Genomic DNA, 24,448 nt, shown 5'->3' with positions numbered 1-24,448 from the left:
TGCTAACACGAATTCCTTCTATTAGAACTGCCAATCCTAAACCAATTTCACACTATCAACTCATTTCCTTCCCAGTAGATCACAAGGGTCACATTTACCACATGGTATTTTTCTTGAAAGAAGTGGATTATGTAGAGATTAAATGTCTTCAATTATGTTGTCTCTCTCCATAGTGTGTTTTCCCCATTTATTTTATTTTTTTATATGTATGAGTGTTTTGCCTGCTTTTATGTGTGTGCCTGTGGGTGGTAGTGAGCCACCATGAGGAGCTGAACCTGTGTCCTCTGCAAGGACAGCAAGGGCTGTTAACCTCTGAACCATCTCCAGTCTCTCTCTCCATGGTGTTTTGACATTGGAGGAGTTAAGGGTTGGCCTTCGCTTCCTGGAATGTACCTATTTTGATAATCCAGTTCCCAAAGTTCTTCTGGGTATTTGTGATTGGGAATTCTCTTCCTGCTACCCATAGGTTTGTTGTTGTTGTTGTTGTTGCTATTGTTGTTGTTGTTAAAGACAATGCCATGTAGTCCAGGCTAGCCTCAAACTTTCTACATAGTCAAGGATGACCCTGAACTCCTAAGCCTCCTGCCTGCACCTCCCAAGTATTGGCATTATAGACCTTTATCACCGTACCTGGCTCCACAGCTATTCTTCAGGTCAAGGCCATGGCAGGTGTCTATGCAGGGTACTTTGGCTGTAGCGCTTCCTAGATGAGGTCTAGACACATGTCCTGGGTTCACATTGACTCAATTGCTCCTAAGTAAGGGCAATGTTCTGAAGATACACCTCACCTTGCAGTTTGGGATGGTACCTGGATGCCCAGGTCCTGTTTTCCAAGGGCTTGTAGTCCTCTTAGAAGATGAATCTTGTCTGTTAAAAATTTCTTGTGAAAATGAATAAAAACACAAAGTTGAATCAAAGCTATTAGAATAGATATAGGCTAGCTGGAAGAAAAGTACATTTTTTGAGAACCTGGGGGGATCCCCAAATGAATAGCAAAAAAGGTAGCATTGATTTTACTTCTGTCAGCCAACAAGCAAGTGGATATAAGTTTCAACCAACTAGTATAGGCAAGACAAAGGAATTGAGAAAAAAGTCAAGCCATCTAGCTAAGGAAGCCACAGATCACCAATGAGACTGATGTCAGTAAGGAAGTGACAGATTGCTGATCAGATCGATATCAGTATACAGGTTTCCTCACTCAGGGCTTTGCTCGTAGCTTCTCTTACATTTGGTGAAGGAAACTGGAGCTAGAAGAGACCTAGAAACACTCACCTGTCCCCTATTTTAAGATGAAGAGACTGATATAGAAAAGAGGTAAGAGAACATACACCTGGCATTTGTACAACTCTTTAGAAAAGACTTTTGCTTGTGCTACATCATTTATTATTTTATAGACAATAACTACATTTCTTGAACAATTATGTGCAGATCTGTGATGGGCACATTGTAGTAGATATTTCATCAACTTTATGATCTTATCAAACGCTCCCCTCTTTGAGACATTAAAAATATGAAACTTAGAGTAGTTAAGTCTATTTAACTAGAATACCAAAACTGGCTAGTAAGGAGCACACTGAAGCCATGGGATCTGTGACCTTGCTCTCATGGTCACCTATAAGCCCTTCCTTTGATTTTTTTTAAGTTATTTATTTTTTGTTTGCATTGGTATTTTGCCTCCATGTGTGTCTGTGTGAGAGCATCAGATCTTGGAGTTACAGACAGTGTGAGCTGCCATGTGTGTGCAGGGAGTTGAACCTGGGTCCTCTGGAAGAGCAGTCAGCACTCTTACCCACTGAGCCATTCTCTCTCAGGCCCCTCCCCCCTTGATTTTCAGGAGTGCCATGGATCCTGTTTATGGTCACAACAGGACTGAGACTGGTATTCTCTCCCCTGAGGAACATGATAGTTGAAATCAGGAGTGCTGTCAGTTTATAAATGGCAAACCAACAGGTTCTATATCAGGAGTCACTGGTTTCAGACTTTGTTCTGAATCCAAGCATCCAGAGCAAAGAGAGAGAGAAAAAAAACAGTACAGCGGTCAGTGTCCACACAGGAAAAACCTAGACAGGCCAGTTCCTGGCCTGGGATACTTCTGGCTGTCTTACAGTGGGAGAGGCAACTGAGTGGCTATCTGAGCCCATAGACAGTTCAGTACACACAGCAGTGAGTTTTGTGGCTGCTCCTTACGTTTTCTTCAGGGTAGGTCCATATTTAATGCCAGGACATGTCAGCATGACTCTGTGAAAGTCAAAGACCGTGTGCCCTGAATATAGGACTCCCAGATGATCTGCTGCCATTGTAGGGTGAACCTAGGGCATTGTGTGAATAGCAGCATGTGAATTTTATGGTGGTCTTGCTCTCTGGATGCTAAGTAAGCTCTGCAGATAAGAACCTACTGAGTATGCTCACTTAGTCCTCACATAGTTATCTCCACCCCCCCACCCCCCAGTGCTTTATAGAATATGGTTTGGGGTGAGGTGGGGGTGGTGAGAGGCAGGACAAAATACCTCAGAATTTTGCTTTTGTTTGAAGACTACATTGAGAATTTTTTGTTTCCTTATATCATAGTCTCTTTTAAAATAACCTTTTACTTTCATACTCATACAAGAAAAAGCCTTCCTGGAAGTTAATTTTAACCTTTGGATTTGAATGATGGGAAAATCAAAGGGATTGATTCATCATCATGGTAATTGTGGGCTGTTTGACTCAGTCATGCTATCCAGTGTAAGTTCAATTGGAAAAATAATTTGTAGATGATTAGGTTAATGGTCAGTTGGCTTGTGTGCCTTGTCTATTTCTGTCTTGTCTGATTTGTTAGCTTAGTAAATATATTTTCCTAAATTTAAATTTCCATTTTCTAGCCTTTCAGGTCCTGTACTGGTGTGTGTCTTGAGACACCAGGCTCCTATTTGAGAACAAATGTCAAGATATAACTGGAGTTAAGTCTTCCATGTTTTACTTAGCGTCATAGTTCTTTCTATAAGTAGGAAGCCACACACAGACTGAAGGTGCTATATCTTGAAATCATAATCTGAAGAGCAGTTGTGCTACCCACATATCTACATCCATTTGTTTATTTCACTGTCCATTTAGAGAATGCGACTATCTTCATTGTAGGGACAGAAAGAATTAGGAGACAGACGCTGATTCATTAGGGAAGTTATAGGAAAGATGCATTACCTCTTCCTTGTGGCTGGATGTTGTGCTGAGACTGTAGACAGGAAGGCAGGAAGCTTCCTTTCTGGAAGCAGACCCTGAAGATGGGTAGGATTGGGGTAAGCGGTAGAGCCAAGAGGAGACTGCAGTAAATGAATGTAGAGAATTGCCAGCAGCTCTCCTGGAGCTGTCGTGGATCCCTCTGCTCTGCTAGGCATAACCCATCATAGATTCAGACTTCTCCATAAAAGCTCCGAGTATCATCGTGGCTTTGCTGGGGTGTTTATCACTGCCACGCCACAGCTGGCTGTGCAGAAGGCAGGCTAGGCTGTCTGCTCTCTCTCCAAGGCCCTCTCCTTCACACCTCTCATAGACTCTTTCCCCCACGGTGTTTACTCTCAGATCTCTGTTTGTCTCCTTGTAGCAATGCTGTCCCAACACTCTCCTCTTAGATCTGGACACCCTAACCTGTCATGTCTCAAGCCATTAGGAAAGTATCTTTCCCAAACCAAAGTGTGTTAGAATCCTGCTACCTCCTGCACCAACAGGAGTATGTAGTATGTGACTGGAAATGACGCCCTGTTCAGCCTCATTCCCTGACCTCATGCAGCTGAGAGCTGGGAAGGAGGTTAAGGTCCACTTTGCAGAGAAGGATGAGGTTTTCAATTGCTGAGTGAGGCAGGACTCGGCCCTCTTAGCACCAAGCACTTTGATGCGTCATGATCAGGAGACGTGCATAATGAAAAGGTAATGATTCCTGTCCCTGTTCATAGGAATAAGATCTCTATTCTGCTGTAACCTGCTCTTAACTTGTCTCCCTCCCAGTCATACAGAAAAGCTTGATTTCTTCTAGTAATAGAGGTTCCGTTCTCTTTATTCTACTTTTCTGCAGGCGATTGGAAGAAAATATCAGTCCTCTGAGTTTACTCATCCACCTTGCTCTAACAACTCAGCGTGTTGGTGTCGCATACATCTTCTCCCTCTTTATACAAACACAGCACACCCCCAATCATGGCTGCCCAAACCTGTAATCTGAATTTTATTTATTCCTCGAACTAGAAAAGGCTTACATTATGCTTTTTTTTTTTTTTTTAAAGGCCACTTCATCCTTTTAGGCCCTTAGTTTTAGGCATTTCAGTCCTTGGGAAAATGAATATATGGAGCAGTGAGCATGAACTTTGCCTTCTTTGCTAGACCTAGGACCAGCCTCACAGCCAAGTCACCTGCCACTTTTATTGTTTTCTCCTCCACTCTCCCTGGGTTTATTACAGCTTCTAATATGAGCTCCCTGTGATAGCCAGGCACCAGACTGCCTCATTCTCAAGAGGATTTCTCGGTGTGCACTGACCCTGAAGCTTAGAACTGTGAACCACAAAAAGATATACATAATGGAACTTTCAAAGAAAAAAAATTTGATAGTTTTATTCGATTTTTTGAATACATTCACCCCTGTGGTGAAAGCTGATTACCCTCCTAGGAATCAGCTTTTCAAAAAGTAGGAAAAAAATCACCTTCGTGTTCTCTTGCTATACGGCATATCTGCATCACACATATTAAGTAGTTCGGGAGGTAAAAATACATACACATCTTCATCATAGAACATGAAAAGGATTCATTTTCCCCAGGATAGATTATAAAATGGAAGGACATATTTTCCAGTTGTGTAGAAAATGCCTAGATTTAAAAATCAGGAGGGATTTGTAAAAAGTATTGGACTTTATAATGCTCTTCAAAGGCTGTGTATTCACAGCTGGGCCACTAGCTTGTGATGTTCCTTAGTGGTGGTGGGGCCTTTAGGGGGCAGGGCCTAGTCCAAGGAAATTAGGTGTGCCCTTGAAGGGGATATTGGGGCACTCCTTTTTATATATCTGATACTATCGAAAGGACGGTTTCTCCCTTCGTGCACTCCAGCTGTGGTAATAGGACCCAGGGATCATTGAACTCTCTGAAACCAGAGGCAAAAATAAACCTCTGCTTCTTTTGGATTCTCTGTTTTATATTTGTCTGTATGGCAGGAAGCTAACCGTTGCTAAGCTGTGAGCCTCAGTTTGGCATCTTGTGAGGCCACTTCCAGTGACACTGCTGAACAAGGAAATGTGGGGACTGTCTTATTATTAAAAAAGATCTTGCTAACAGAAAAAAAAATTTACAACAAAACACCCGTAGAGTCTGAGTACACTGGCAGGCTATATACGCCTCTGTAGACCTGTTAGAGAACACAGACATCCAGACCCTGTAACCCTTCGTGTCAGGAGTATCGTGGTCCTGATTTGTTACTCCAGAGGTGTGTGTGTAGGTAACTGTTTAAGTGGAGCAGTGTACATAGAGAACTCAAGATCGTGTTTGAGTTTAGAATTTTCTAGAACATGCTCTTTTGCTTCAGGTGTGTGTGTGGGGGGGCACAGATAATGCATTGGGTATAAAATCGGACATAAATGGAGTTATTGAGAGTCTTTTTGAAGTGGTGATTTTTGGTTTGAATATTGCGACAGCAGGTGGAGCCAGCAGTGGGAGTTCTGTTTCTAGGCCATTGAAAAGGCAGCGAGCTCTACAACCCTTACGTCTCTGTGCTTGTTGCAAAGCTTTAGAATAGTCGATTATTAAGTATTAGCGTTGGAAAGCAATTGTAGTATTTCAGCAGGAAAGCTGCGCTAAATGAAAACCTAGTTGTCAGAAAAGAGGCTTGCATTTTGGATGTATTCTGCCCTGGAAAACAGCCTGAGGCCATGCTGGGGATCATGTGTTTACACAGTATACCCTGTGCCTCTGACCCACCACTGAGTTTAAAATATGAGGAATATGACTCTGTGGGGAAAAGAGTATGAAAAGACATGATTATTCATAATAGTGTTATTTGAGTTATTAGATTGTTTTTCATTTTAAGTGGTAGTAAACATATAATTTAAGTATTTTTTCCTATTAAAAACTAAAGAACATTTGCTTTTTATACTATACAATTGTGAAATGATGACCTGCATACTTTATAACTCCAACTGTGGATGTGTTATCTGAATATGTAATTAAGAAGACAACAGCATTCATATGCTCCCGTTTCTTATGAATCACACAGGGAACCATGCGACTATACTCCGCCCCTCATTTCTCTGAGTGAGCTGCAGTGATCAGAGTATGTTTTCTTTCTCTCTGAATTCTGTTTTTTCCCTAAAGTGAAGGTTCATTTTACTGGCCATGTAAATAAATATGACTTACTTTTTGCTGTTACTTTTTGGAGTTAAAGATGATTCAAAACACACATCTTAATGTTTTGTTTTTTGTTGAGAATTAGAAATGATATCTCCATGATCATTCTTATTTAGTCAGTACATGTTACTTACCCAGAAAGCATGTAATGAATGCTCTTGCACACAGGCTTCGTGCTAAACACTGGGGATGAACTTTTAAACAGCACACATTCCTTTTCCCTAGCATCTCTCAGCTAGACAGTTAGTCAGGCCCCTGCCATAGGAGCCCAAGCCTTTCCTTGAGTGTGTTGTGACCTCTGGGCTTTTGGTCACAGCAAAGGAATTCAGCTGAGAGACATCAGAGACCTTTAAAGTGGAGGAAATGCTTCAGTTGTATCTGGAAGGAGATGTGTGATTAAAAATTCACTAGGAAGAGTAAAGCAATAGGTGCTTTCAGGCAATGTATTTACGTGTGCCAGGGCACTAGGTGCAAAGAGCCTATGGATGCAGAAGTATCAGGATGCTTGCTAGAGGGGCTGGATCTTGGGCTGGGGTAGGATGCTGATGGGCCGTACAGGTTGCACGAAGAGCCTGTGGATGCAAGAAGTATCAGGATGCTTGCTAGAAGGGGCTGGACCATGGGCTGGGATAGGAATCTGATGGATCTTACAGAATGCACACCACCTATGAATAAATTATTCAGGAATCTCAACAACTCTAGATGTGATTTAATTTATTAGCTTTTGGAGTTCATGAAACTAAAGTTATGGATATGATCTTTGGGTACATGCATGGCTAGACTTCAATTTCAACCTCAGCTAGCATTTTAAAATATGTTCTCTGGTCACGGGGTGATTAGATGGGAATGGAGCTGCATCAATCTCTGTCCTTAGCAACTACAGGAGGAAAAACTGCATATGCAAATTCAGTGCAGTACAGTCTACCGTCTGTATCCAGAGTTGCTGCACTTCAGCCATCTATGATGGAAAGTATTTGAAAAGAAAAATCACGTCTGAGCTGAATGCGTGTGGACCTTTTCTTCATCATTGTTGTCTAAGCAAGGCAGTCCAGTTATATACATAGCGATTATGTTACATTCGCTACTACAAGTCATTTGTGTAGGGTTATACTCAGGCACTACATCATTTAGTATAAGGGAGTTTTGCATCCTCCAGTTTTGATACCTTCTGGGGGAATCCCCATCCTCCACGAACCCCAGTGGACATGGATGGCTGTATTTATTGAATACCTGCCGGACATTGTAGCGTGGAGATAATGCCTGCTCCCTAAAGAGTAAGGCCAGCTGCCTCCCAGTCATTTTTCCTCTCAGCTGTCTCCAAAATGTCATACAGTTAACACATTTAAGCCACAGCACTTTATCTGTCCCCTGGTCCTGCTTTTCCCCTGGGCCTTTTCATGCCTTTAACTGACACCTCAGACCACTGAGTACTCAATCCAGAACCTCGGCGTTGTACTTGACATTTCACCCGCCATGTCGAACTCCTCCTCCTCGAGTTGTATCATTTCTATTCCAAAGCACGGCCTTCCGCCCCGCCCCTCCCACTGCGGGTGCACACAGGGCTCCCGCCTCCTAACCCCACTCTCCTTTTATACAGTTGCTTTTACCCCCAGTCCTTTTTCACAGAAACAATAACCCGAAATACCTTCCCCAGGTCTAAATCAGAGCATATCCCTTCACAATGAAAACCCTTTCCCGACTTCCTCTTGCCGCCTCAGTTATTTACTGCAGTCCCCAGGGGCTGAGAGTTCCGGCCCTGTGCCCCTCGCCAACTCTGTGTTGTATTTCTTCCTCTCTCCCTGAACCCAGTCTAGTTGCGCGGCCTTTCGTGTCCTGCCCCGCGGCCTTGGCATGTGCTGCTCCACTGTCTGGACGGCTCCTCTTCTCCTTCTGTAGCCACTTGTATCTCCGTGGTGTAGGTCTTAGCTTAAGTATCTCCCCCTCTAAGAGCCCCCTCCTCCAGTCTGTGCTACAGGGACTCCTGGGTGCCTCTCACACAACGCACAACCTTCCAGGCTTCTCCCCGCCATTGCTCATGCCAGTTTTCAGGGATGCCTGCTCTCGCAGTCCAACTGCGCAATGGCCACCTCCCATAGTACACCGTGTTCCCTTGGAACTGGAATCACACTCTTCTCACCTTCCCCCTCCAGCATTTATTACAGTGGCTAGCGCATAGTGGGTCTTTAAAAATTGTAAAATAAACATTTAGAAGCGTAAAGCTACATGGATTTTTTTTTTAAAGCTTGTAAGTCATTAATTTCAAATAAGAAAAAAATAAAATTAAGAAATTTATTTGTTTGTTTGTTTATTTATTTTAATGTGCGTTGGTGTTTTTGCCATGGGTGTTGGGTCCCTGTAGTGGGTAACTGTTCCACCTATGACCTTGAAGTACCCGCTGGGGAATGGCCACTGGAGACTCTTAAGATCTGGGATGCTCATCTGTGGCTCTCTTTCTTTGCTCCCTCATGATTTTGGATGCTGGGATCGACCAGCTAGCTCAGTCCGTAGAACATGGGACTCTTAATCCCAGGGGCAAGGGTTTGTGCCCCACGTTGGGCACCAGATAATGTGAGAATGCCACAGAGTCTGCTTTAAGGGCAAAGGAATTTATTTGGGAAAGAAAACTCACAAGACAAAAATAGAGGAATTTTTTATAGGCTCCTGGAAGGGTGAGGCACAGTCCCACACTATTCTGCCTGCAATCTGCCTGGTCTGTCCCAGCATCAAAACCATGAGGGAGCAAAGAGAGAGCTTCGTATGTACATCCTAGGTCTTGAGGGTCCTCAGCGGCCACGACCCACGGGCAGGTACTTCAAGGTCATAGGTGGAACAGCTACCCACTACAGGTCCCCTGGAGCTGGAGTTATAGACAATTGTGAGCTGCCATATGGGTGCTGGGAATTTGAACCCAGGTCCTCTGGAAGAGCAGTCAGTGCTCTTAACCACTTAGCCGTCTCTCCAGCCCCAAGAAAATTGCTTTAGCATTGTAAACTCTTAAAGCTATTTTGGAAAAGGCATATGGCTCAATATTATTAGTTATGTCGCACAAACGATAAGAGTTACACATACTTACATAGTTTGGGGCTATTTTTTAAAACAAAGTGATAACTTTTTAATGGAAATCCTACATTATGCAAATGAACTGCTCTTTCTACATATTTCAGGCTCAGTTCACTAAAATGTCTAAATTCTTGGCTCTGCTCCTTAAACCTGCTACAAAGATCACATTAGAATTCATTTTAATAGACATTGTAAGCACAGTACCCAACCTCATATCATCACGCTGGGCTCTTTTATTATGAGAGTCGCAGGAAGCTGAGCCTGAGGCCGTGAACACGTTGTGGGGTGTATCCAGGGCTGGGGATGGTGCCAGCCCTATTGTTTATGTAATATTCTTTCCACCTTTATCTGTGGCATACAATTGGTGTTGACTTTTGAGAAACTACTTCTCTGACCCCATCTCCCAGTCGGGGGAACACAACCTGCTGAAATGACATCTGGCTAGGAAAGAAAAGTACTAAAGCAGCTTAGTGGAGGGAAAATTAGGCAACGTTCTTTAATAAGCGGTTCCATGCCTGCCTTTTGGATCCATCCATCAGGGGGAGAGTGTTCCACTTTTTCAAGGTCACGGATCCTTGAGAAGCTCCATCAGCCTGTGTATCTCTGGTGTTCGCTGTTGATTGCTAAGGTTGGACTTGCTTAGCGTGTGGTGTAACACAATGTCTTTCTGACTGTGTTTATAAGTAAATACCCTTTGTGAAAGATAAAACTCAGATTATTTGTGATATTTATCACTGTTCGCGTCTGGCTTATTTCTTCTTGAAGAGGAATGCAGTCATCTCTGGCAAATTGTTTTTCTCCCCCCACATCTTGTAGGTATATCACTTGAGGGGTTTTTAAATGTCGTAAAGAGAAAGAAGGAGGCACAGCTCTATCGCAGCGAGATAAGGCACATCTTCACAGCTTTCGACGTGCACTGTAAGTGTCTTTAAAGTGTTTGCATGTAAGAATTGCTGCTGAGGAATTGGGAGTGGGAATAGATCCCCAGTGGCGCAGTTATTCTTGGAAGATCACTACCACACTCATTGGCTGTGGCCACAGGTGTTGGTGGGTATCCTTTCCTACTTCGGGATGCTTAGTTTCTGGCATACAACCTGGATGAAATAGTTACCATCATGTAATTGGATTTGTGTGCTTTTCTATATATACCTATGTTGTATATATAGAAAAGCTATATATATACACCTATGTTTCTATATATATACCTATGTTGTAGTAGTGATAGCCAGAAGACTGGCCGTATGGGGAGATAGGCCACAAGCCACCCATGGACATGTGGAAGACACTTCTGCGACTCTCGCTTTCACACATACCTGACTGGAAAAGTCATTTTCCACACTAGGTGTGGCTTCCAAGATTCATACGCTGGCTCTGGTTGTATTTTCCCCTAAATAGTAATCTGTCATAGGTCTAATGCCAAGCTGAACACAGTGAACTTGGAAGACTGGAAGGTTTTGGCAGATCACAAAGACTTGAAACCTAGTGCATCCTTCCAGTCTGGCCTCTGCAATCCTTTTCCTAGGACTTAGAGACCCAGAAAGTGCAAGGCTGGCGGTGGCCTTCCAGCTTATCTAGGACAGGGTATCACCACCACGTTCTGAAATTCCTCCAGGGAGACGTGTTCACTGGGTGTGTAATGACCTGTGTAAGATCAGCTGTAAATTACTGCTGCTGCTTCTTCTAATTTTAATAATATATTAAAATTTAACTTCCCATAACTGTTATGAATGAATTCCTATTATAGGAATAAGTGAATGCTTAATATTTTGTTTTTGTATAGATCGTGGATTTTTAACTCTAGAAGATTTCAACAGGGCATTCAGTCGAGTGGCTCCCAAGCTACCCGCGAGGACAGTGCTGGAGGTGTTCAGGTACCACGCTAAGATCGCTGTATCCACCGTCTACCCTTGTATTTACCGTTTGCTCTCAAGAATTTTTAGTTTAACAGGGAGCCCCCATTTATGCTGACTTTTCACTTTTGGACATTTCCCTCTTACAACCTAGTTTTATGGTCCAGGAGAGAAATCCGTCGTTAGTTGTGAGTCTAGCTACCTCTTTGACAGGGGCTTATAAGGAGAGAAAAGGAGAACCTTGTGAGTTTATGTGTCACAATAAAGCTTTATTGATATTTGACACAGTGGAGAGAAGAGCTGGAGGCACCATGGCGGCCCCTCATCCATCTGCTTCCTAAGCGGCCGCTATTGGTTCGCTTATGGTTTACACCTTAAGTGCCTCTCTTCAAAATGAGCAAGTAGCCTGAAAGCAGTCCGTGTCAGGAACCTGCAGACTGTCATGTTAGTGGCACTAGCATCAGCATGTGCAGACCTGAGAGAGTGGCCCCGCTGCCTCTTCTCTGATCCCTAGCTCGAGCCCATCATCCACTGTCACCAGTACATTAAATAGACTTTCATCGCTAGCAACATCCAAAAAAACCCAAATACTGAAAGATCACAAGAGGTATCTATGTATTTCTCTCCAATAAACATAGGCAAACATAGGCCTGAATAATAACATCATAGTTATGAGGGAGCTGGGTTCCCCATGTTGTTTCTCTGGTGGCTTTAACCCCTGGCTTTTTCGTCCTCTGGGATGGCTGTTGAAATTGCAGCTATATGATCTGAATTACGAGCAGTTGAGAGGAAAGGACAGAAGCCCTGAATCTTCTTTCGAGGTTCTCTATCAACCCCTTAAGCCCCAGTGACCAACACTTAGGTTCAAGGCTGCTTGTGTCTGCAGCGGAGAGAGAGGCTTTGGACAATCCTGTGCCTGCTTAGTAGAAAGAGAGGGAATGGATATTGGGGGACATCTGGCAGATTTTCCCTTTTGGGAGAAAAGTAATTGAATGGAATCTGGCCGGAAGCCAGCCCTGCTCAATAGAAATTATCAAGCAGGTTATTTGAATAAGGATTGTGCGCATTATCATTAACAGTGACATATATGAAATTCATTTGCTGCCTCGCTCACAAGCAAGCCATTGAGCAGGCTATTGAAGGAGAACATGTATCCTGATGCATACAAAGTGAATGTGGAGAATGTAGGTGATTTTGTAAAAGCAGGTTCTTAAATGTATATTAGCATCTGTTTATGTTGAGATGAACAGTGAATATCAATGTATTTCTACCTTTCAGTGGTAGATTTTGAGAGGAATTAAAAATTGGCATTTATTTCCATGTATAGAGAGAAATAGATATAAAGGAGTTGCCCAAATTTGCTGACCTTTAAGTGTTTGATACATGGTTATAGTAGATGCTACCTTGTAGAGATTTTTGAAGAAAAATATATTTTTTTTTCCTGGTACTGGGCCTCAAACCCAGGACCTCTTGCATGCTACACAGGTACCCTATCACTGAGTGATAACATACCCAGCTCACTCTGTAGGTTGTCCACACTGGCCAGACATCTATCTGAAGGAGTGTAGCCACTGGTAATTAACCCCACATCCATGCACGTGTACCTTCTTAGACTCAGTAAGTCATTAAAAAACGTCATGAGAGTAAGAAGGGGGTGTGCTGGGAGGCAGAAGGATTCCAGAGGGCATGGGGAGGGGAAACAGAGGGAGATGGGAATGACTACAGTCAAAATACCTTACAAGGTACATGAATAAAATTGCCAGAGAATAAATTAAAATTTATTTTTGTAAAACAAGTCCCAAAACCTTAATATGTTTTCAAAATCTACCTGTGATATCTAGAAAGATAAATATTTCTGGGTTTCAGTCAGCAGTAGCAAAACAATATTAATTGAACAAATTCAAACTGGTTAAACCTTTTCATCATCAGTGGGTGGAACTAAAAGCTGAAGGCATCAAGGCCATGGTCACCTGGTCTCATTTAGAGCTGTATAATTTAATGAGGTGTCTATGACAGCTCCTAAAGCCAAGTCTCAAATTAAACTTTAAATTGCTCAGTCAGAAAGGATTAAGTCAAGATGTTCCAAAATAATAAAGTAAATTAAATTGCATTGTTATTAAATGTTATGAATAATTTCTAGTGATAACAGTTATTTGCCATTAATAATAAAATCCACATGTTAAATTACTTAGCTATTTTCTATTATATTTTCATAATTACATAATTGTTAATATAGTAGCACATGTGCATATAGGCTGTAAATACATGTATTTCTATTGTGGATTTTGTGCTATTAAGTTGTGTGCTGTTTACTAATGTTGTACGCTCAAAACAGTTTAGAGATCACCATAATATATAGCCAAAGCAAAGCATTTTAGTTGGTTGAGTGTGCCTTGTTTAAGTCCATTATATTGGGCTGCGGGAATGGCTCAGCAGCTAAGGTCATTTGCTGTTCTTGCCAAGACAGCACACACACTGGGTGAGTCACAGCCACCTGTGACTTCAGTTCTGGAGGATCTGACACTGTCCTGGCTTCCAAGAGAACCTCAACACATGTGCACACACACATAAAAATGAGATCTCCTAAAAATTAGTTTATTCTATCAACACCATGATCTATGAACTAGACACAAAAGAATATAAATATAAGCAATTACTGGACTCAAAGGGGAAAGAAAAGTATTTCCTGTTTGTGCAGATTGAAAGAGACCAAAGAAGCAGAGGTGTCTGACACCCAGTAAGCAAAAGCATCCCCATGCCAGTGGTGCACGTGGTTTTCAGGCACAGGAAAACAAAAGTGAGCTGCTGGAGCTCTTCAAGATGTACAGTGCTGTTTTGGTTCCAAAGCCAGGCTCCCTCTCTGAGAGGCCAGAGAAGCTGGAGGAATTTAAACAGGACCCGAGTTCCTTGTGTTTTGATGACTTGGGGCGGGGGGATTAATTTTTCAATCTAATAGTTGTCAGGTTCTTCCTGGAGAAATCTCTAGAGATCAAGAGTAGTCAGTTTTAGAAGTGACCACCCTTGTTATGCTCTCATTCTGCAAACCAAATCAGACTACAACTGTAAAACCAAATAAGCAAATAACAGCAGCAACACCTGTGTGGACGTGATGCATCAAAGACTTCCTTTACTTTAGCTTGATAAGAGCACCAGCATGTCCATAATTACTTCAGAGTGCTGCAAAATAAAACAGTATTTTTATAACATTGGTGAATAGTTGGCCATTTTGTTGATGTCTAGTGGTTGTAGCACAAGTAAAAGCAATATGATTTTCAACAGATGTATTTATTTCTAAAAGTCATATTCTGACGGTTCTGTAGCTATTCCTCTTTCTTTACTGACTTATAAAATCCATCTGATTTTAGTCCTACAATCAGATGGATTCAAAGCTCACCTCTGAATCATGTTCCATAGCTTTTGCTTCTGAGGATTGCATGAACCACATTTCCTATTGCCTTTTATATTCAGAAATACTTACCTGGAACATTGTACCTGAATAAAATTATATAGTGGGTCAATACTAAAATTTTATAGTCAGCTTCTTTTTCTTTGAAATACTGGTTTATTCTTTTTATTCTTTTTCTGTTTGCTTGTTTTTTGTTTTTTCAAGACAGGGTTTCTCTTCTATGTAGTTTTGGTGCCTGTCCTAGGTATCATCGCTCTGTAGACCAGGCTGACCTAGAACTCACAGAGATCCGCCTGGCTCTGCCTCTTGGGTACTGGGATTAAAGGCATGCACCACCGCCGCCCGGCCACTGGTTTATTTTTATGTTGGAAGTCCCTTTTAAAGTTTTTTATTTTAATTTTTAATTATTTGTAGGCATGTCTCTCCGTGAGGGTTTGTGTATGTGAGTGCATTTTTCTACAGAGGCCAGAAGAAGGCATTAGATTCCCTGGAGCTGGAGTTACAGGCAGTTGTGGACTACCTGACATTGGTGCAGTGTTGAATTCAGGTCCTGTGCAAGAACAGTGTGTACTCTTAACAGCCGAGTCATCTTAGAACGTTTCCTGTAATGTCTATTTTCATATGTGACCTGGCCACTGTGGCTTTTTACTTTGTGATTTGGTTTTGTTTTCCTCTTCTATTTCTTTGTTGAGCTGTATCTGATGATACTTCCTGCCTTTTTTGTTACTCTGCTGTCCTGTTATTTTACAATATCTCCTCTATGCCGTTCGTGTGTATTTTCAGTCTTATTGTAGAGATGGGATTGCTTTATTGGGGAAACAGTAATTTTAGAGATTTTATTGTTAGGCAGGATATGGTGACGCTCACCTATAATCTTAGCGTTTGGGAAACCAACACAGGAGGTTCAAGAGTTCAATGCTTGCCTCAGTCAGATAATGAGTTCTCACCAAGCCTGGATGACATAAAACTATGTTTCAAAACAAACAGAAATGTGTATGTCGGGGTGGAGCGACTGCTTTCAATATTTGAAACTTGGCAACTTTTCTTTTGTCTTAGAGGTAGTAGTCATGATTTGTGTGTTCATGTATTAAAGTCACTGAGGTTGTATCCTAGATAATGCTGTATTCAGTTCTTAGTTAATTCTTTTCTTGATATCTCTCTCTCTCTCTCTCTCTCTCTCTCTCTTTCTCTCTCTCTCTCTCTCTCTCTCTCTCTCACACACACACATACACACACACACACACACACACAGAGTAAAAAGTAACATAAGTGCAAGAGATGTTACAAGTTGACTAGCATTGTGTGTTACTGTGGAGTTTATGTCGCCTCACAGGCTGCTCCAGACACTTAGTGATCAAAACAAGCATCATGTTTCCTCTTTAACACTAATCGAACCTACTGGAAACTTTACAGTACTATCTTTTTTATGTTCAAAATTTTTTAGTGAGTCTACTGAGTACAGTTAAAACTCTTTAACCTAGCCCTCCAACATCTGGCCCCCTTCCCAACATCTGGTTCCTTTCCAGGCTTGTCTTTCACTTGTCTTGAATTCCTGTCTCCCTGGCATGATGTTTGTGCTGTTGATTGTATGATGTTCATTCTGTTTCCCTTGCCTGGTGCGGACTTGCCCTGCTCCCGACCGGCCCAGATTTGAACTGTCTTCTCTAGCACTGCTCAGTAGACCCTGTCCATTCCTGCGTTGAACGGTCGTGTCTCCTTTCTTTAAACTTGGATAGGATTTATGGTTATACATTCATCAATTATGTGCTAAACAAACATGCAGTGTTTCTGATTATCTCCATAAAGTACTTCAAGCTCTTTGAGTTTATGGATTTATCTCCCATCGTTTTTGGTCACTGGCATGTTGCCTTATGCATTGTGGTTAGTAAATGATTGTTGGTCTATTTGTCCCTAATTTGAAACACCCAGTGCCAGTAAAAATTCTCATTTCTAGTTTTCTTCATGGTTTATTTCTCACCAACTAGGAGGGAGCACTTTAAAGTTAGGACTAGAGCCTGATGGCCACATGCAGCCTTGTTTTCCTCCTTCTCCTCCTGCATGTGATTTTCATGAATTAACCTCTGGACCGCCTCTCTCTGCTTTATTGGGGGGGGGGGAGGTTTAGTTTACTTTCTAGTCTCAGCTGTCATCAGGGAGTGAACATTTTCTCTTGTGTGTCTATGTTTACTTCCCCCCATCTAGACTCTTCTCCACCTTATTGTAAGTGCTGGTATTTGTATCTTCCCACCACCTGCCAACTGGTAAAGAGCTCTGGCAAGCCTCCTCCTTCTCCTCTTCCCAGCCATTAAATGGAAAGTGTGTGTTCAAAAGGCCAGTGTCTTGACAAGGATCCCAAGTGCACATCCGGATTGCTACAGACCAGTGTAGGGTGGAAACACATCCTCCAGCCATGCATGGCGACATTCAAGTCATAAATGATATTTTTGATGTAAGAATCCCCTTCATATTACTTGGAGGAAGTTCAAAGTACATACATAGACCATTTAGCTCTCTTCTGAGGGGCATTAAAAATTATTTGAAAATAAGAACATCATGACTTATTAAATAATACATGATCGATGTCTGAGTGTTGGTAGGAGGTTGAAGTTTAGGAATGAAATTTTAAAAGGGAGTGATGCATATTCTCTTGGCAAAAAAAAAAAAATGTGATATATGCCTCATGTCCCAGCTGTAACAGATGGAATGATTGTCCTGAGCTGGGGTAAAATGAGCCAACAGATACCTCTGTTTTACTGGAGGAAGCGTCTTTCAGAGTCACTGGGCCTACAGGATGGTGACTTAAGACGGCGTTTGTTTCTCCAGGTCATGGGCATCTCTGGAAATACTATTCCTCACCGTGTTCTTTGGCTGCCACCGTGCCTGTAGCTGTAAGTTTCTCTGGTCCTACCTGGCCCCGCAGTCCTGCAGCCACTTATAAAATAATCACTCAGAGGCTTAATATTAATTGTGAACTATATAGCCTATGGCTCAGGCTTCTTGCTAGCTAACTCGTATAACTTAACTCAACCCATAACAATTAATCTGTGCATCGCCACGTGTTCCGTGGCTTTACCTGCATCCCATTACATGTTGCTCCTAGGATGGTAGTTCAGCATCCTCCCCCACTCTCCTTTTCTCCTCTCACTATCTCTCTTGGATGTTCCCACCTGGCTCCATGCTGCCCTGCCATAGGCCAATGCAGCTTTATTTATTAGCCCATGGGAGCAACACATATTCACAGCATACAGAAAGACATCCCACAGCACCTGCCCTTCAGTGAGCAACCAGTTTGTTGCGTATCATTTTCTTGAGCCATCTCTAGTAGACTTGTTTGCCTGGCTTTACTTTGTATGTCAGAATGTGACTCAAGAATAGTCATGTGACCTGGGTAAGACGAGAGTTCTTATAGTCAGTGCCTACTTTGGTGAGTGCGGTTGTTTATCTGTAATTATTTGCATGCTTCTGTATAGGAAAATGTAAAGGACTTGAAATCATTTTCTCATTCTTCATAGCCACACATAGGCAGAAGTCACTAGCTCTATCTATGTGTCCTGCCCAAACAAGTAGATTTCTGAGATGCCATTCCCCATAAATATATATGATTATTATATATCAATCATAATTGAAAAGTACAAAATCCATCTACATAAATAGTTCTATGCTAGTCGTTTTTATTACCAGTTTTTTTTTTTTTTTTGAGGCCACATTGACAGAAATCATTTCGTTCTACTGGAAGAACATCATTCTGTCACTATGAAGTTTAGAGCTGGTGACACAGGAATTTAAACAGAGTTCAGGGACTGGACAGGAAATGAGTAGAGAAGAGTGATAGCTTCGTCATGTGGGGTTGATTTCTTTAGTTTACCTAACTAATTTCCTATAATCAAAGGTACGTGATTTGAGAGGAATGAGTATGTAATCACTTTCACATTTCGGATTCCTAGATTCTCTATTTTCTCCTCATGCTAAAAACCATGCAGATACAAATTCTACCCATCTTTTAAGGCCAAGAGAGTAAGGTATTTCCTGTCTTGAAAGCTGGTTCTTACCCAATACTCTGTCCATATGTTTTCCATCCCCTAACAAGGAAATTGTCTGAACTTCCTGCTTTAAACTCCTAACCCTCTGTGAACATCTTTGTCTTGGTGGTTTTACATAGTTATTTGTATACACACATTCTTCCTTGCATTAGCACATGTGCTTAGCATGAGCCGGCATGGAGAATATTTATGACCACACTCCACACAGCTCACTGCTCAGTTCTTTACTACAATTGGCTACGTAAGAAATACATGGCTTATGCAGAGCATGGGGCTTCATTGCACATCCTTGTCACTTGCTAGCTTGCTTTACTCTGCAAGTGTGATGCCGGTGCTGTGGAAGGGTCATGGGGTTCAGTGGAGCCCCTAGAATCAGACACGAGCTCTAGTCCCAGCTCTACCACTGACCTGCCGTCCCACATATCACTGAGCCTTTTTAGTTGGACTCTCTTTGTTTCCACAGTAAGGGGGCCGCTGCCAGGCTTCTTCTGACTCAGAAATGCACAGTGGAGTTATTTATCATGGAGAGTGGCGTGGCAGACTTTTATTTTCTCTGTGTACCACAGATATTGAGAAGCCTCCACAGTATGAATACAGATGTGGTCTGTCAGTGTAACAAAGACCGTTCTCAAGAGGAAATTACTGGGCTTGACAGCCGTCCAATCCTAGGTTTAGTTTTGAGATGTCACTGTAGCAAGTGTTTGGGCCACTGTCTCCAAGCTCATCATCTACATATGTGGCTGAATAGCACATCTGTCATATAAGAGATGACTTATATATGTCATATAACTGTCATTAATTCAACTGTCATATAAGCGACTACTACATGGTTTCTTTCTGTGACCAAATGTTGCTAACCCGTTCAGTCAACCTTGGTATTATTAATAGCCACACATCATGAATGTATTCATGCCTCTTTCCTTTATAGCCAAAGGAATCAATTTCTTGTTTTTTCCCTTTGTGGTAGATAGTGAACTTTGGGGGGGGGGATTTTAATCATATTGTGTGTTGTATTTGTGAAATAAAAAAGTGTGCATTTGAGAAAGGAACTTTATATTGTATGAGATATTTAAAATTACACTATTTTACTTCTTTTTTTTTTTTTTCAAGATAGAGTTTTATTCTGCAGCCTGAATTGGCCTGTCACATGCTTTGTAGGCTAAGCTGGCCTTGAACTCAAAGCCGTTCTTCTCCCTCTGCCTCAAAATTGTGTTTTAATGTTATGGAAAAATAGGCTCAGAATTAAAAAAATTCATCAAAATTGCTATCCTAAAACCAGATTGAAGGTTTCCAGGACTAGGTTTTTATCAATGACATAGAAACCTATGAGTTTGCTCCCTGAAGTTCTGACATCTTGTCTACCTTCCTCTTACACAGTCATTCTTTTCCATTAAACTCCATTGAATAAATAGACCCTTATTTTGCAGTGAGCTCTGGAGACAGGTATCAGCGCAGGGGCTTATTGGCAATGCTAATCTCAACCCCACTGAATCACTTGTATTTACTTTAATATGATCCCTTCATGATTGATATTCATATTAAACTTTGGAAATCACTGTCTACCTTTCTAGTTAAATTTAGACTAATGAGAGTAAATTATCATTACATTTTAATGTTACTTTCTTACTTCAATAGCTTCTCATTGCTTGCCATAGAAAAATCTAGATTCTTTAGCTTAACGTGCAAAGCTGACAGACGAACAGAAACTGGAATGCCTTTTTGGCACCTTCTCCTACATTTCCCAGGTTTAATACCATTCCAGTCCTCTCACTGTATGTTGATCCTATCTTTTCTGTCTTCCCACATTTTTGCGTCATGCTGGGTTCACTGCTCTTTTCCCCTCCCATCTTCCTATCTACTTATCTAAATGGTCTCCCTTGCTGCTCCAGCCCACAAAACATCCTTCATATTCTCTCTCTTTCTCTCTTTTTTTTTTTTTTGTCGGAGCTGAGAACCGAACCCAGGGCCTTGTGCTTGCTAGGCAAGCGCTCTACCACTGAGCTAAATCCCCAACCCCATCCTTTATGCCCTGTTCACATAATCAGTAACTGTAACTGCTGTTGCCTGAGGGTCTGCTCTGTGCCAGGCACTGTGTGGAAGCTCATGGGCTATGCCGTCTAAGCCCACTTAACAAATGAGGAAGTGTCTTGGAGAGGTCAAAGGATTTGCTCCAGACCACTTGCTGGTTAGTAGTGGAACCAAGGTTCAGACTCAGGCAGGCTGACTCTGCAGCTTATGCTCTCAATCACTTTCCTTTTGCAGTATCAACATTCTGCAGACAGGGCTATGCCTTTGTAGCCCCACAACACGAGCAAGGCAGGCACGTTGCCCAAAAAGTGTTCTTGATAAACCGGTTGCATAATTATGTAGCTCTTCCCTGTTCCTGTGAATTGGTGTGGTGTGGTTTTGATTGTTGAGATTTCATTTGATTATCTGCCACATAAACAAAAGGCACTGTTTACAAAAATACACACAAAGGAAGCTGAAACAGCACTTTATCAAACGAAAACCTGCAAGCATTCAAGTTCAGGTTGCTTTCATAGGAATGTGTGCGTTACACATCTTTCCTGGGGAATTATAGCACAATACCAAAAGATCTGCTAAATACATTGTAAAAAAAAAAAAAAAAAAAAAAAAACAAGTATGTAAAACTGGAATGGAGGTATACTTTTGACTGTGGGAATATGCTAACCTAACTGTCTTCAGAAGGCAGGGTTGTCCTTGGACTCATTCACTTTTTTACTCAGTTGCAGTGAGTTCAACATTGTGGCTGCTAATTTCTACCTTGCTTGCATTCTCTGTCCTCTTCCCCTTCTTGTTTGAAGCCAGCTGCTAGAGAAAATCAGAAAGAACTGGAACAAAGTCCTCTGTAGCCTTGGTGGGGAGCCCTGTCCTGCATGCTCTTTCCCTTGACTTCGACGATGGCTCATTGAAGATTTGAGTTCTCCCGGGCCCCGAGACGACCTCAGGTGCCAACACAGTTGCACTGTGTTCTCACAACCTTTGCCGTCCCTCCCGTCTTGTCTCCTCATCACTCACGTCTGTCCTCCTCACTTGAAGAACTTGGAATTGCGCAGCCTCAGAAGACGTCTCTGGTGGCCAGACATGCATCCCGTTGCCTCCCTCATCCTTCATCTCCCCATGCTGTGTCTTCCACACCCACCTCTCATTCTTCTCAGCAGCTGATAATCCCCAGGATTATTATTACTTTATTCCCCCTTGTTTTCACTTAGGCCCACCGTTGGTTCTGGTCTCTGCCGCGGGTCCTAAGCTGTTAAGTGGCTCTGGTACATCTACTTGGTTTTTGTCGGTCTGTGGGTTTTGTCAGTCTGCGGACTGAGTTTACTGTCCATTTGCCTTCATTCTCTGGTACATCTGCCCCTCCCCCAAACACAGCACCCATCCTATGATCAATTAATTTGTGTGTGTGTGTGTCTCATCCAGTATGAACTCTGCTGAACCATCTTCCTGGATCATTTTGCTTACCCCCACCCCAGTCTGCATTGACCCCTGTGTGACCCATGCAGGGGTCACATTCACATTCATGTACAGACTATAATCTTTATTTCACCAAAGTTAAGTTTGGATTAGCCAAAGCCTTCTTCTGCACTTAGTTAACTCCTCCGAGTTCGGGTAGTTGGAGAACGCGTTCTTTTCCCAACCACAGCCTGATGTGTGGTACTTCAGGTCATGCCATATCCCATGACTATCTCAGCTGTCTTCAATTACTTGCTACAGCATTGGCAAATTGTTGACCCCTTCTGTTCCTGTGGCCACATTCTTCTGCCAAGACACAGTATTCTTGGTGTAACCCTCTATCCCAAGTCAGCCCTCTCTAATAGCTTCTTCTCTGATGGTTACAGTTCTTCCTACTATGCCATAATGAGGTAGTCCTGGCTTCTGTCTGTGGAGAGCGTCTCAGACTCTGCCTAGGTTCTGTGGCCACCCTTCTTCCCCTCCAGTCTTTTCTGTGGTCCTTTGTTGTTTTTTAAGGAAGGACAGTTACAATCTCTCGTCTCTCCTTCTTTCTTCTCTTCGGTTTTCACTAGTTCTCTCTGTACTTGTCTCATCCCCCCATTCTGATAGGAGACGTCGTTCTCCAGCAACCATTGCCTCCCCCATTATAACTTCTCTCCCTGCTGCATACCCACCCAGTTCCCCCAGCCTAGAAAGCTGCTTTGCCTCTTCCCTTTCTTCCAGTTGTCTCTGTCCTTTTGGGGGTTTACTGTCAGCTTCCCATGGCTTTCAGCCTAGGGACCCTGTTTTTGATTTTCCCTCTTCTCCAGATTTCTTAACACTGTGTAAAGCCATGGGCAGTGACCATGGCTCCCTTTCATCCTACACCATCTGTATATCAACTCCCAAGTCCTTCTGAAAGTCCTCCATGTCAACTGTAATATCAGCCCATTTGCTAGACTCCTTTCTTGCTAGTTCAAGACAAACTCTAGTTAGTTCTCGGTTACTTTATCTATTGGTCAAAGGAAATAAAAGTCATGGGAAACTGATAAATAAAGTAGAAATTTTATTTTATATAGCATATTGCTTTTCTATTAATGGTCAAGTACTTTTGTTATATCTCAAAAATGTATTTCTTGATTTAGTAATACCAGTCTGATAATAATGGAGAATAGATAATTCACAGTTAAAATATCAACACCAATAGACATGCTAATACAGAAGGGGAAATCTCCTGGGGTCCACCCCTAGATAAAGAGCTATAGGCAACTAATGACTGCTACTAATTACTCTCTCCAAGGAATGAGCACCAGAATTGGTTATGTAATACAAAATGGTCAGAACTGAATCATATACACACAAGCAAGACTAAATGGACTCAGCGTTGTATTTATATATTTACTTGTGTGTGTGTATGTGTATTATATTTTCCTATTACCAATTGTCTTATTCATTTATTTCCATTGATTGTGTGTGGGGAGGTATAATGTGTATACACACACACACACACTCACATATGTAACAGTTATAATCAAAGAAAAAGAGTACATCAATTTGAAGGAGAGCATGGGAAGGGTTGGAGGGAGAAAAGGGAAAGTGATATATTTCAATTAAAATTTTAAAAAATTAAAAAATCTACAGTCTCATGTTCAGACAGTCTTACTCACAATAGCCAAGATATGAGACAGCCTATGTACCCATCAGTAGATAGATGGATAAAAATGATTGTGTGTGTAACTATAGATACATATCTTTATGCCATATAGGCACATATGCACACATGTAAAGTGGAATGCTATTCCTTAAGAGAAAAGGAAGTCTGCCATGTGCCGCAGTTTTCAGAACATTATACTAAAGGAAATACACCAGGCAAAGAAGGACAGATATTACATAGTATTACTCACCTGTGAGGTCTCAAAATCGTCAGATTGACAGAAATGGTAGAATGAACCGTGGCTGCCAGAGTCCAGGTAATGGGGAGGGGGCTATTGATTAAAAGGACAACTTGTAGTTAATACAGTGGATACATCCTAGTGATCTAATGTCTCACATGGTAACTGTAATTAGAAGTACTATCTTTTTTACCATAGTTCCTAAGTACTCCTAAAGCACATACAAACACAAGCAGCTGTATCAGACGATGAGGATATTAACTAGCTTGAGTGTGGAAATCGTTACAAGGAATACATCAGTGCAGCATAGTGTATACCATAAACATACAGTTTTTGTGATTGTACCTCAGAAAAAAAAAGTCTATCTATACAAACTTAAGTATTATT

At 41.9% G+C, this 24,448-nt stretch overlaps 1 protein-coding gene across 1 annotated transcript in view; it reads left to right on the top strand.

Annotated features, from left to right (window-relative positions):
• The window catches only part of Efcab11 (EF-hand calcium binding domain 11), a 158,754-nt gene that overhangs the window by 17,669 nt on the left and 116,637 nt on the right, over positions 1 to 24,448 (top strand). The window contains exons 4-5 of the mRNA XM_028886625.2: positions 10,234 to 10,335; positions 11,198 to 11,288. Of these exons, the coding sequence (XP_028742458.1) occupies positions 10,234 to 10,335; positions 11,198 to 11,288 (193 nt within the window). The remainder of the gene's footprint in view (positions 1 to 10,233; positions 10,336 to 11,197; positions 11,289 to 24,448) is intronic.

Source organism: Peromyscus leucopus, chromosome 14, assembly GCF_004664715.2.
Source record: "Peromyscus leucopus breed LL Stock chromosome 14, UCI_PerLeu_2.1, whole genome shotgun sequence".
Taxonomy (NCBI): Eukaryota; Metazoa; Chordata; class Mammalia; order Rodentia; family Cricetidae; genus Peromyscus; species Peromyscus leucopus.
The sequence above is the reverse complement of the archived record's forward strand: the minus strand, read 5'-3'. Positions and strand labels throughout refer to the sequence as shown.